Here is an 11,831-nt window from a genome sequence, read left to right as displayed (position 1 = left end):
ACCTCACATTATGAAGAGAATAAATTCCCTTTCAGAAGTTCCAGGGAAGCTGTACATATACCAAAGCAGAACTTACTTGTTAAACGTGGACCGTGAGCACGGAAAGGAGGAAATAAGACTTTTGACCATCCAAACTCAACTTGGCGTACTCAAAACAGTATTCTCCCCCTCAAGGAATGGAGGCTTTGCTACATTAGCTGAAGGAAATCCACAGAATTATTGTTTCCCTCCCTGTTGACTGCATGTGCGGGAAATATAAATGGGATCAGAAAAATTTAAACACAGATAAGGAAAATCTCCCAAAGGGATAGGAAATACGTGGGATACTGAACACATATACGGTAGGGAATATAATGGCAAAAGCCAGTAGAGCAAGACAGAGCATCTTTTTTTTTTTTTTTTTTTGCCAAAGTTTATGTTTGACTGCAATTTAAGCACTCTAGACAAAGCAAAGGGATTAAATTATTCACTGCCAGGCATAGCCTCTGCAACCTCCATAAACCTGGATTGTAAGTAGGGTACTTCTTGCACTTCAATTAGTAGGTACTCAGCTACCAGACAGCATGCGTGTGGACTGTGGTATTTCTGCCTCAGATCTTTCACATGCAAACACACCAAAATGGTTCCAAGGAAAGTACTCCAGTACCCAAAGGTGGCAAGTTACACTGGTATGGAGACGGAGGCAGAACAACAACATTCCATACCACAAGTTCTATGTCATTAACTGCAGTTAAAAGTACTGGCTGTCTAGAAAGCCATGACAACTCAGTAATGAATTTTCAGTATATATTCAGTATATCTGGTGTGATTTCAAGGTGATCATTTCTAACAATTACAAATTCACACCACCGATGCTCTTCTCTTCTTCAGACTAATCCTCCTGCTGCTTGTGGTCCGCGAGGCTGAAACTAATGCATCTGCAATAAGAGCTTTAACTAGAAATTACAAGATTTCTGACAATACCAAAATATTAGTGAAAGCAAAACAATATAAGTCACCTAAAATGAAGTCACCTGGAAAAAAACAAAAAAGCACACATCTCAAAGACTGCAGAGCCGCACCTTTGGGGGTCCTCCACTGTATGAAACAAAATACAGATGAATACCACTGTATTTAATACCTGCTGCAGGTGATTCAGTAAATGAGCTTTGTGTGAGTTCCCCTATAAACTGAGAAGGCCCAATAAAAATCTGACATTCTCCACTTTGAAAACAACAACAACAAAAATCTATATATTAGGGAGTCAAATTAACTGCATGCATTAGTACCCCCACAGTTGCTTGTATAGGTTTTGTGCTAGCCATGGCAAATACAGGCTCTATTATTACAGTGAAATAAGTCAGCTTTAAAAGACAAAACAGTACTGTAATTACTTCACTGATGGTTTAGATTCATACACAATACTCCAATATAGCAAAGTACATATATATAGTGTACATATTTATTTACTTCTGCTCTACTGGACAGACCTTTTCAGTTCTACTCAGAATGCAAATCATACTCTTAGAAACAAACAAACAAAAAATAGTAAAACAAAACAAAATCTTGTCCTTGTTTATGTCCTTGTAACTTAAATATCTCAGCTATTCTTCACAAGTGAAATATCTGCTTCCTGCTTTCACCTTAGAAAGAGTGCCTTTTCTCCTATTTTTGTCACAGAAGATTACATAGACGCTGTGGCTCTGTCTCCTTCAGGGTTAGAGAGGAGCTTTCCTTAAAAGCTTTCACAAACATTCAAATTCAAATCCCATTAGCCATAAAGAAATAGAAGCCCTTTTTCACTTTTAGTTGCTTTCACTGTTATTTGGAAAGGCAAAGGACAAATTTTAACTGCTAAAAAATACACAGTGCTAAGAAGGTGTATTATTCAGGTTCAAATGAAAGCGCAGTGGATACAAAACGTGAAGCCCTTTAAAATGCATCTTCAGCATTTTCAGAAGATGCATTTATTCTTTCCTTGAAATGTGACATTTCATACACAAGTAGTTTCAGGCCTAAAAAAGAAAAGGTTTCTGAGTAGTACTGTGATACTAATAGCTCAGTTTAATATAACAGATGGGTAGACTGACAATTATGAAGCACTTCAATACTGAAAAAAAGAAGAGGAAAATACTCATGCGGGGGAAAAAAAAAAAAAAAAAAAGAAAAGAAAAAAAACCTTTAAAGTCAAGCCCACATTCTATTTACTATATATTTCAACCCAGTGTTTTCTCAAGAGTGAATAATTTTCAAGACTGAACTTAGCCTCTTCTTGAATGTAAGCTGCCCACACATATCCCACTACAGTTCTAGGTGATCTGAAATCAATTAATCCTTCCTCCTTCCTTCTTTCCTCAGTTATTTTGTTAGCAGAAATCAGAATACTCTCCACTAGAAAGCTTGCAATGAGAAGTTCAGTGTCGCTCCAATAAAGCCAACAAGCAAACATTCACATATTTTACTGTTCTAACACAAAATGTTCTCTATAATGAGTAAGAATGAAAATAGTATCAGGTAACAAGATTAATTAAGGACACGTTAAATTTCTTTCTCCACAAAATAAGTAACACTCTTTGTTTAAACTAGACAGAGTTTCAGTTCTACAAAACAAACCCTGTAGAACTTTTCTTTCACTTCCAACAGAAATGTGATTAGGACACACATAAGATTGCTGAGATTCTTGTAGCATCAATAGCAACACATTTCAAGTAAGGGATTAGTTATGTTTTTACTTCTGGTCATTCACATAGCTAAAATACTAGTTTGGGGTTTTTTCTGTTTGTTTGTTTTTAAAACAACAACATTAATTAACCTTTAAGATTTGCCAAGTCCACTTTTTCAAAATCTTTATTTTCTCTATTCAAATCAACTCCTAAAATTTTTGCTTAGAGATATTAATATATTTCAAATGAAAATAGGTTTTTTTGTTGTTTTTTTTTTCTTTCAAGCTTTTTCCAAAGAATAGAAGGGAAGCATCATTGTTGTTTTGCTTCATAAGCCAGTCCTTGTCATCAGAATACACGTGGCATAGCCACACACACACAGAAGTGTTCAGGTGCAGTATCATAAAGATCAAAAAAGTATATACAAAATAAACCCAACCAACAGCGTATAATACTGCGACAGTTTTTCAGAATATTCACATACAGTAATCTCTGACTACCTTCATCTAACTGTCCATAAATCCTGAAGAATCTTATCTATAAAATGGAGTTACCCATCAATATACTGTATCTCTCCTAAAAATGCCTATATTTTACACTAATATACAAGTTATCTGCTTGCAAACACAGAAGTAGCCATAAATAAAACTTTATTCTTTCATTTCATTTACAAGCTACCAAGTACCATGTATTTACACAGCACTGGACACTTAAAGTAGTTGCAGTCACAAAATGATCCAGACAGCTGTTGATAAAGTAAAGGATCTTAAGATAAAAGCAAAGTAATACTGTAACAGAGAAGTGGCAAAAAAGCAGTTTTGCCATAATTATCAGACTTGCAAGTTGCATCAATTCTGGTTGAAACGACTGAGTGCCATGCGATTCTCAGCTTTAACTGTTTGCAGTCTGGCTAAACTTTGTACAGTCATTTCTCTTCTGCAGTTATTAAAAAAAAAAAAAAAAAAAGTTAAAAACTATAGCAGCAACAAGCAAACCCTGTGACAGGAAGGCAAGGTTTAAGAACTAAAAAAGTTTATACAGTGTGCTCAGGAAGGTTGCAGAATTTATCTTCCATCAGCTGGAGTTCGACTGAGTGACAACATGATTCGGGCGTATCTTTCACACAGTTCATGTGTGGAGTACGAGGGTAACTTTGGCGGGTCATTGAAACCTTTAATCTCTGTAGAACAATCTAGTAGTTTTGGCAGGAAATCTGTCAGCTTTTCTTGCAAGTTAGCTGCAAATGAAAGAAAAGAAAATAACCATAAGCTTTTATGTCCACAGGTGCAATTTTCCTCTTCCTGCTCCAAACTGATTCTTTTTTTTTTTTTTTTTTTTTTTTTTTTTTTTTTTTTTTTTTTTTTTAACAGGGATGGGAGTATTAAGAGTTTCACTTGGAATAATGCACTTTCTTCAGTGAATAAAAGTTTCGTTTAAGGACTTTGTTATATATAGAAAATATTGCAGAACTTCATTATTATGTATGCATGGGAAAAACTGCTGTTCATTTAAATGTGTACAGTATTACTCTAAAGTCATGGTAATTCAAAATATGTTACCAAAACACAAAAGATTCAGGCTCTGTTCAAGACACAAACCAAAACATTTTAAAAAGTAATGAATAAAAATCAGGAGTGTGTGAGCGTCTTATACTTTAATAAATACTTACGTTCCATTTCTTGTCCAAGATAGGAACACCAACGATTTCTCATATCTTCCACAGCGACAATATCTTTTTCTTCCATTTCATCCACCAGAAGTAATGGCAAACACGGGACAATAAGCTCATTCATAATGATCAGGCCATTGTTTACTTCCTGATCATCTCCTGATTCAAACAGTGCTGCAGCATGTTCATTTAGTTTCTTCACGTACCACCACAAAAAAGAAATTCTTTAAGTATACAGCATTTCACAATTGACCATTCTGTTTTTGTTTGCCTTATGGCAAATCTGCAATAACAACTGAGCTTTAACGTTCACAGCAATGGTACATAAACTCTATTAAACCATTTGATCTTGTACTACTCTCCTAAGGCCACTTCAGTTGATACCTGCCAAGTCAACTTTTTTAGCTACTCCTTTTCAAAACTGAGGTCCTACCATCTGCTCTTGCCTATTCTTATGATTGCAAAGAAAAAGGTGACATAATCAAGGAAAAAAAATCATATCTGCTGATACCTTTTTCTAAACATTTGCATCCCTGTCCAACTGCAATAACATTGCAAGTTCACCCACCAATACTGCCCACTGTTGCTTCTACCTAAGCCCAGACACAATGGCAGTGAGCACACTACTTATAATGATAAAGAAACTGATTACTTAAAACAAACACATGCTTTATTCTCACTACACACATTTCTTCCTCTCACCTTTTTCTTATTGAAATCTTTGTAATTTTTAATGAAAATGCTTTGGTTTTAGTTTTTTTGAAAGTATGGCAGCATTGCCTAATTTGTTAAAGCTATGTGGAAAATTCAACTTTTGTAGTATATTGCATCCTTCACTTACTAGCAAACATTCTCGTCTGTAGTGAGATATCAGCTCTTCATCATGCCCTCTGTATGGGCCTTTGGACAAGAGTTCTTTGTTATTCTGGTAAGCATAGATAAGGTAGAGCAAGGCTTCCATATAGCTAAAGCAAAGTAAAGAAACAAAGTTGTTAGATGCAAATCCAGATGACACCTATTTCAAGTTAACTACTATGTTCTTCATAGGATATGCAACTTCACTTACTTGCTTGACTGCAAATCCAACCCTCCTCATCCATCTCTTCATAATGTTGCATTTTCTACCACATATTTTCTTCTTTTGTATACATTAGAACAATGTATTTTATTATCAGACTAGATAACTTGCACATGAAGTGTGATCCAAAGCTCACTGACATAAACCTATATCATTTCACCCACTTCAAAAATGGCTTTGGATTAACCTTGAATATACATGAAAGTTTATTTTTTTTCCTGCATGCATTTATGTCACATTAGAATTGATCTTTTATTGCCATTACCCTGACTGCATTCTATGCCTGAGCAATAAAATTAATCTAAAAAATAAATTGTGAACTTTCAGCCTCACTAACTTTTTTTCTGGACAAGTGTCTTCACACTAGTCTAAAGCAATGTATGACGCCACAAGAGCATTTCAAAATCAGAAGTATCTCTCTATTGGCACTTCTATCTGTAATCTAAACACAGATAATAAAAAACACACCTAACTGGTGAAGGATAAGTAAAAGAGGACCTAAAAACCTAACTGTTAATAATCAATAGAGATCTCATCACACAGTTCATCATCTCCCCTCACGCTAATGCATACTATTTCTAGCTGACATTTTAAATTGTTAGCCCACTGACTTGCAGAAACCGAGTTAAGACAGACAGCCACTGAAAGCAGTTCAGGCAACTATCCTATAAACAAGCAGTTAGATGTCTCATTTTTATTCAAACAACTAGAAGAATCTAGGGAGAGAAATGTTCTAATGGAGCGTTAGAAGAACAGTGTATTATACACTCCTAGTGAGAACAGAAAGTCAAAGTTAGAGCTTAAACTACCAAAACATCAAACTACTGAAAGTGGCTAAAAATTATGTGTGAGCACACAGAGCACAGGGTACATGAAGAATACATGTCAGAATTTCCAAAGTAGGCAAACTCGAGACTTACAGTAAGGCCTCCCAACAAGACAACATAAAAAGAAGGGAAAAGGTTACTTTAAATAGCAATGGTTGCTTAAAGCTTTACTTTCAAACATCACTATTTTTTTCGTAATCCTAAATATTTCCTACTTAATATATGACTTATGTACAATTGCTACTCTCTGCCTTTTTGTCCTCAAAATACAGAACCGTTTCTATTAAAGCAAGAAATCATATGGCCCTCTTCTTAAGTCCATGTCTGCTCATAAAATCTCTCCAAGCCACAAACTAACACAACTGACTCAACAGCAGAAATGTTAATGTAAGAAGACAGTGGAAAACATGACTGCAAGAAACTGGGACTGATGGATAAAAAGCCAGAGGAGCCGGACTTTCTATTCCTTTCCATTCTTGGATCAGTTATTTGTGAAACTGCAAGCTGAACTAACGGTGTCAACAACTCAATTGATTCAAATTAAAAACTTGTACCTGGCAGTTGCTTTATTCCCAGATCCTCTTCTGCTCTGAGAGTTGTGTAATCCCTGCCTGAACCAGCAACAGCTCTACCTCACAGGAAGGGAAGCCATTTTACACAACCACCGTTGTAAAGCCAGGCTCAAATATCTTATGTATCTTGAGAATCCAAGGAACGTAACTTTAGCTTAAATTAAGAAAACAGATGCTAGCTTTTCACACATGAAGTGCATTTAACTTCCAGTTTGTTAATTCTGAACTTAAAATGACATGCAGAATTACGGAGCTCACTGGGTCTAGACTTTGGAAAGCACAGGTATGGATAAATAAAACTTTAACATGTCCTACAAGTAAGTAAGTAAGTAAATAAATAAATAAATTCTGCCAAAGCTGAAAAATCAAACTATTAAAAAAAATAAAATAAAATTAGAATCCAATTGCTAAGGTCTAGAGTTCGTTTGCTTTTCAGTCACTACCATCAGAACAAGCTACAAGCAAATGCCCTGCTAAGGTTACTTAGTTGACTACATTCACCTCACCCACAGCAGACTCCTACTCAACAGTACAGTCAGAGAAGGTATGCCTTAAAGACCCTTCAATTCTTCACCTGCAGTGAAAAGGCCTTGTGAATCACCATAAAGGATCACAGTGAACTCTGAAGGTAGGTATGACTCTTAAATCATGCCTACTTTCAGGAAAAAACTTCAGCAAAAATATATATTCCAGGTTATTTTCAGAAATACTGAGAAACTATTGTTTCCTTTGCCTTCGAAGTGCAGTCTTCCATGCCTAGCACTCCAGTACCAACACCCCTAAAAGTAATCTATTAGCATGGTAGAAGGAAAAAGTAAAAACATTTTTAATGTTTGTTTTGTCTTTGCTTGGCACAGCACTATTAAGAAAATCAGATTCCCTGAGTAAAGGCTGGTTTTTTGCTCCATCTAGAGACTGAACACTGAAGGAACATCAGAATAGTTGATCAGTTTAGTCTCACTTTGGACAATATGGACAGTAGCACTGTCCTGTAAGAATATAACAAGTTGTAAACGTCAGTAATTACCTCAGGTGTTTGGGAACCAGTAGCTGAAACACAGGACTGTCATTTCAACAGACTCTTTTAAAGTAAGTCAATGGATATCCCATCCTCACTCATCCTTTAAAGCGCGTTTACCTCTAATCTTCCTATTAATTACCACTTGAAGTATTTATGAAATTGCATTTACTGCCAAAGGAAATGAACACTACACCTTCCTGGATGTTAGATGAGACTGACAGTGTTGTATTCTTTTACTGGTCAATATAGGCTTGTTTTCTACCTGGGTTACTCTAACTTTTCAAATCAACATAAAAACTAGATAGCCATAACAAAAATACTGTTCAGCACATACAGAAAACAGTTTATGGTTTCTGTTAATTTCCCTCCCACTGGCCCAAGGAGAATGTATTATTCTAAGAAGTGGAATAGTGGAAACACTGCAATTTTGCAGCCAAAGCTGTCATGGAGTCCTAATGTTAAGGAACCAAAAGTGCTTCATGCTTGGAGCATTATGTCCAGGAAAAATTCCTACATTCCTACACACCACATTGCTGTCATTTTTCCCTCTATAAGGGATCCAGCAATACCAGACTGTTTTGTTGTTTTATTTTTTTCAATTAAGCCAGGCAATCTTCTGACCAACTTCTGTATACAAGCTGTTTAATACTAACAAATTGGGACTTGCCAATTTAGATTATTAGTAAACATACTAACATTTACTAATACAGCGTAGCAAACCAGAATTATGGGCTGATTGTGTTAACCACTACATAAACACATAACTTATTACAGAAGTAAGTATGTTATTATCATTTTGTTTTGTTAGAGACTTTTTTCTTTGGAAACATACAAGACAATAAAGAGAAACATGAAGCAATTTGCTACACGACATACAGACAAGCAACTAAATTTGGCATATAGATACCACAGAATGGCTTGGATTAGAAAGGACCTTAAAGACCACCTAGTTCCAACCCCTACACTAAGGGCAGGGCTGATTCCCACCAGTTCAGGCTGCCCAGGACCCCATCCAACCCAGCCTTGAGCTCTTCTAGCAATGGGGAATCCAAAGCCTTTCCAGGCAGCCTGTGCCAGTTCCTCACCACCCTCTGAGTAGATTTTTTTCCTAACATCTAATCCAAATCTCCCCTCTTCTACATTAAAACTGCTCCTCCTTGTCCTATCACTGTCCCTATCCTCTCACATAAAAAGTCAGCCTCCCTCCTACTCAAAAGCCCCATTTAATTACTGAGAGACTGCAAGGAGGTCCCCACAGAGCATTGCGTCCTCCAGGCCAAACAAGCCCAGCTTTATCATCCTTTCAACATAAAGGTTCTCCAGCCCTTTTCTCATCTTTAAAGCCCTCCTCTGGATCCACACCAAGAGCTCCGTGTCTTTCTTGAGATGAAGGCCCTTGGCCTGAATTCAGTACCCCAGACGAGGCCTTATAAGGGCAGAATATATGGGGATAATCAACTCCCCTTCCCTGCTGGCCAGCCATCCTTTGATGCAGCCCTGAGATACAAGTGGCCTTCTGAACTGCAAGCACATGCTACTTGCTTATGGCAAGCTTTTCATCCACCAGAACTCCCCCAAGACTCCTCTGCATGGATATTTTCTGTGTGTTTCAATCTGTACACGTATCTGGGACTGCATCAACTGAGGTGCAGCACCTTTCACTTGCACTTGTTTGGCCTCGTTAAGCTTGTGTGGGTTCCCTTCTCAAGCTGATTCAGGTCCACATATATGTGTATATATGGTATGAGGGAAGAAAGATTCTTATGTCTGAGGAATACAGAGACTGTTCAGAGCAGGAGGGAAGAAGAAATAGAAGCGCTTGTGGGGCACTGAGAAAAGTTCATGACTTGGTAAGGGACGAATAAGTGGAAATTAAAAGCAGGAAGATGTAGGAAACTGATCTAGATGTAAGACTGAAGAAATTAATTAAATACAGTGAAGAACACATTAAACAGTTCTTAATTATAATAATATTTTTAACTTAATCAATGTTACATATTGCCTTCAAATCACTCTATCACATTTGAGTTCTATACTACCACTTACCTCTTTTTTTGGAAAAACTCCAATCCTACCATGAGAAACATGGTTGTTTCCCTGAAATTTCTATAGTCTTGATGCCATCTCTGCATATAAGAAAGGGTATATAGAATTTCATCCACAAACATGAAATACAAGTATTTTACACACTTAGTGCTGAATACTCACAGTAAGTGATAAAGACTCCTATTAAGTTTGTGTGTTGGAAACGTCAGTCAGAATCCCCCCTCACTCAATGAAAATAAGATTCTTAAGTTTCTACAATGTTTCTAGATGAGTTTCCAGTGGGATTTTTATTAAAAACATAAACAAAACACAGGAATGCATTAACATTTGAACTGAAAGGAACACAAGGGTTTTTTTGGAGAACCACAGTCAGAATGATGAGAATTACTGCTTTCCCCCCTCAAAAATGCAGCAGCTAACAGTCTGTTTTTATTCTTTTCATTACACACAGTTCTTTACTCAGAAAGTGAAAGAAAGCTTATATATAAACTTAATATTAAGTTTCATTTAAGGAAGACATAAAAATGCCTGAACACATGCAATAGCAAGTGACAAAAAACCCAAATGGCTTGTACAGCTTGTTGAGTACTTCAGACTGTGGCGATGTTTATGTTGGTGCAAAACATTTAACTCGCTGCATCACCACTTATACAAAGTGACTACTAATACACTTTACAGATGACTGCTCTATAAGAAAAGTTTGTCTATTTTGCAGTTGATTAACCAGCTTTTAATCATTCATTAATAGTTAAATAAGGGACAACATACCATAATCTATAGCCACCTACAGATTCAACACAAAAAGCATGAGAAGAAAGGTTCTATGAAATGTCAATCTTATACTGGACAATCAGTGATACAGTCTTCATAGTAATCACCAGCTATCTGCCTCAGGAAGGTGGCATGTTCCTTTAAGGGAAGAAGATTCCTCCCACCTCCCTCCTTTAAAGCTAAGCCCAGGATTGTTAATTCTACTTGTGCAATGCCTTTCAGAAAACACACTTTTCTGAAGTGTGTGTAGCCTCACACAGCCTAAAAACACAGCACTATGAGAGTTCTTTCACCCTAGTCTTTGAGGGCACATTTTAATGTAGTAATATGTACTGTAGTTTCTAAACCTGGTAAACAGAAATGACAAGTAGGCATTTTTTGCTGTTGTTTTTGAAGGCAAGATTACTCCCATAGTCCTCCTGAACAAGTTGTTTTGGACCTATAAGCATAACAATGAGGTTTAAGTGGTGTATTGGAATCTGCCCAGGTTATAAATAAGGCCTTTTCAGAGGCCTTAATGAACAATATCACAGAGAACTGGAACTTGTGTTGTAATGACAGCTACAGAGTTAGCCTTAAATGTAAAATGAAGTGTTTTGGTAAATATAAGTCACACTTACATAACATCTTCAATTTACTCCTTTCTTTTTTCAAAGTTCTTTATTTATTTATTTATTTGTTTGTTTATTTATTTATTTATTTTAAAGGTAGCACAGGAAGAAAAAATAAATGCATAAACTGAAAATGTCCGGTCTTAGCAAATGAAAAGATCTAGAGAAAGGTGTTAGTAAGAAAAGGGAAATGGTTGCAAAAAAAGCTGGATGAAAAACACAAATGTGACCCTGAACCCTGTGACCCATTTCTCTAGATGTTTAAGGCTGGCCTTAGATCCTTGTTACTCCCTCAACTCACAGCAGTTTCTGACTAGAGAAAGCCAATTGGTTCACATGATGTTAAATTACGAAATACTGTTAGTGATGTCAAAGCACATTAAGGAGTATGGACAGAATCAACCTTGACATTTATCTGTGGTTCACATCAAATCTGACCTAGGAATTACAGATGTGGAAAATACGGCTTTAGATCAACTGGTCAGAGCAGCTTTCCTAGAAATAAATAATTTTTCAGGAACTAGTTTCATCTTTTCAGTGTAAAGCAAAAAGATAAATTCAGCTTATTGATAGTTATTTAAAGCTACAGTTTAA

General features: G+C 36.3%; 1 protein-coding gene across 5 annotated transcripts in view; it reads right to left on the bottom strand.

Moving 5' to 3' along the window:
- Positions 1 to 2,423: 2,423 nt before the first annotated feature.
- The window catches only part of USP25 (ubiquitin specific peptidase 25), an 87,365-nt gene continuing 77,957 nt past the window's right edge, over positions 2,424 to 11,831 (bottom strand). For all 5 annotated transcript variants that reach the window (XM_015880498.2, XM_015880475.2, XM_015880491.2 and 2 more), the window contains 4 exons: positions 9,856 to 9,935; positions 5,153 to 5,276; positions 4,312 to 4,507; positions 2,424 to 3,879 (listed from right to left, as the gene is read on the bottom strand). In XM_015880498.2, the coding sequence (XP_015735984.1) occupies positions 3,707 to 3,879; positions 4,312 to 4,507; positions 5,153 to 5,276; positions 9,856 to 9,935 (573 nt within the window). In that variant the 3' untranslated portion in view covers positions 2,424 to 3,706. The remainder of the gene's footprint in view (positions 3,880 to 4,311; positions 4,508 to 5,152; positions 5,277 to 9,855; positions 9,936 to 11,831) is intronic.

Source organism: Coturnix japonica, chromosome 1 (assembly GCF_001577835.2).
Source record: "Coturnix japonica isolate 7356 chromosome 1, Coturnix japonica 2.1, whole genome shotgun sequence".
Lineage (NCBI taxonomy): Eukaryota > Metazoa > Chordata > Aves > Galliformes > Phasianidae > Coturnix > Coturnix japonica.
This window is presented reverse-complemented; position numbering and strand designations above follow the sequence as displayed.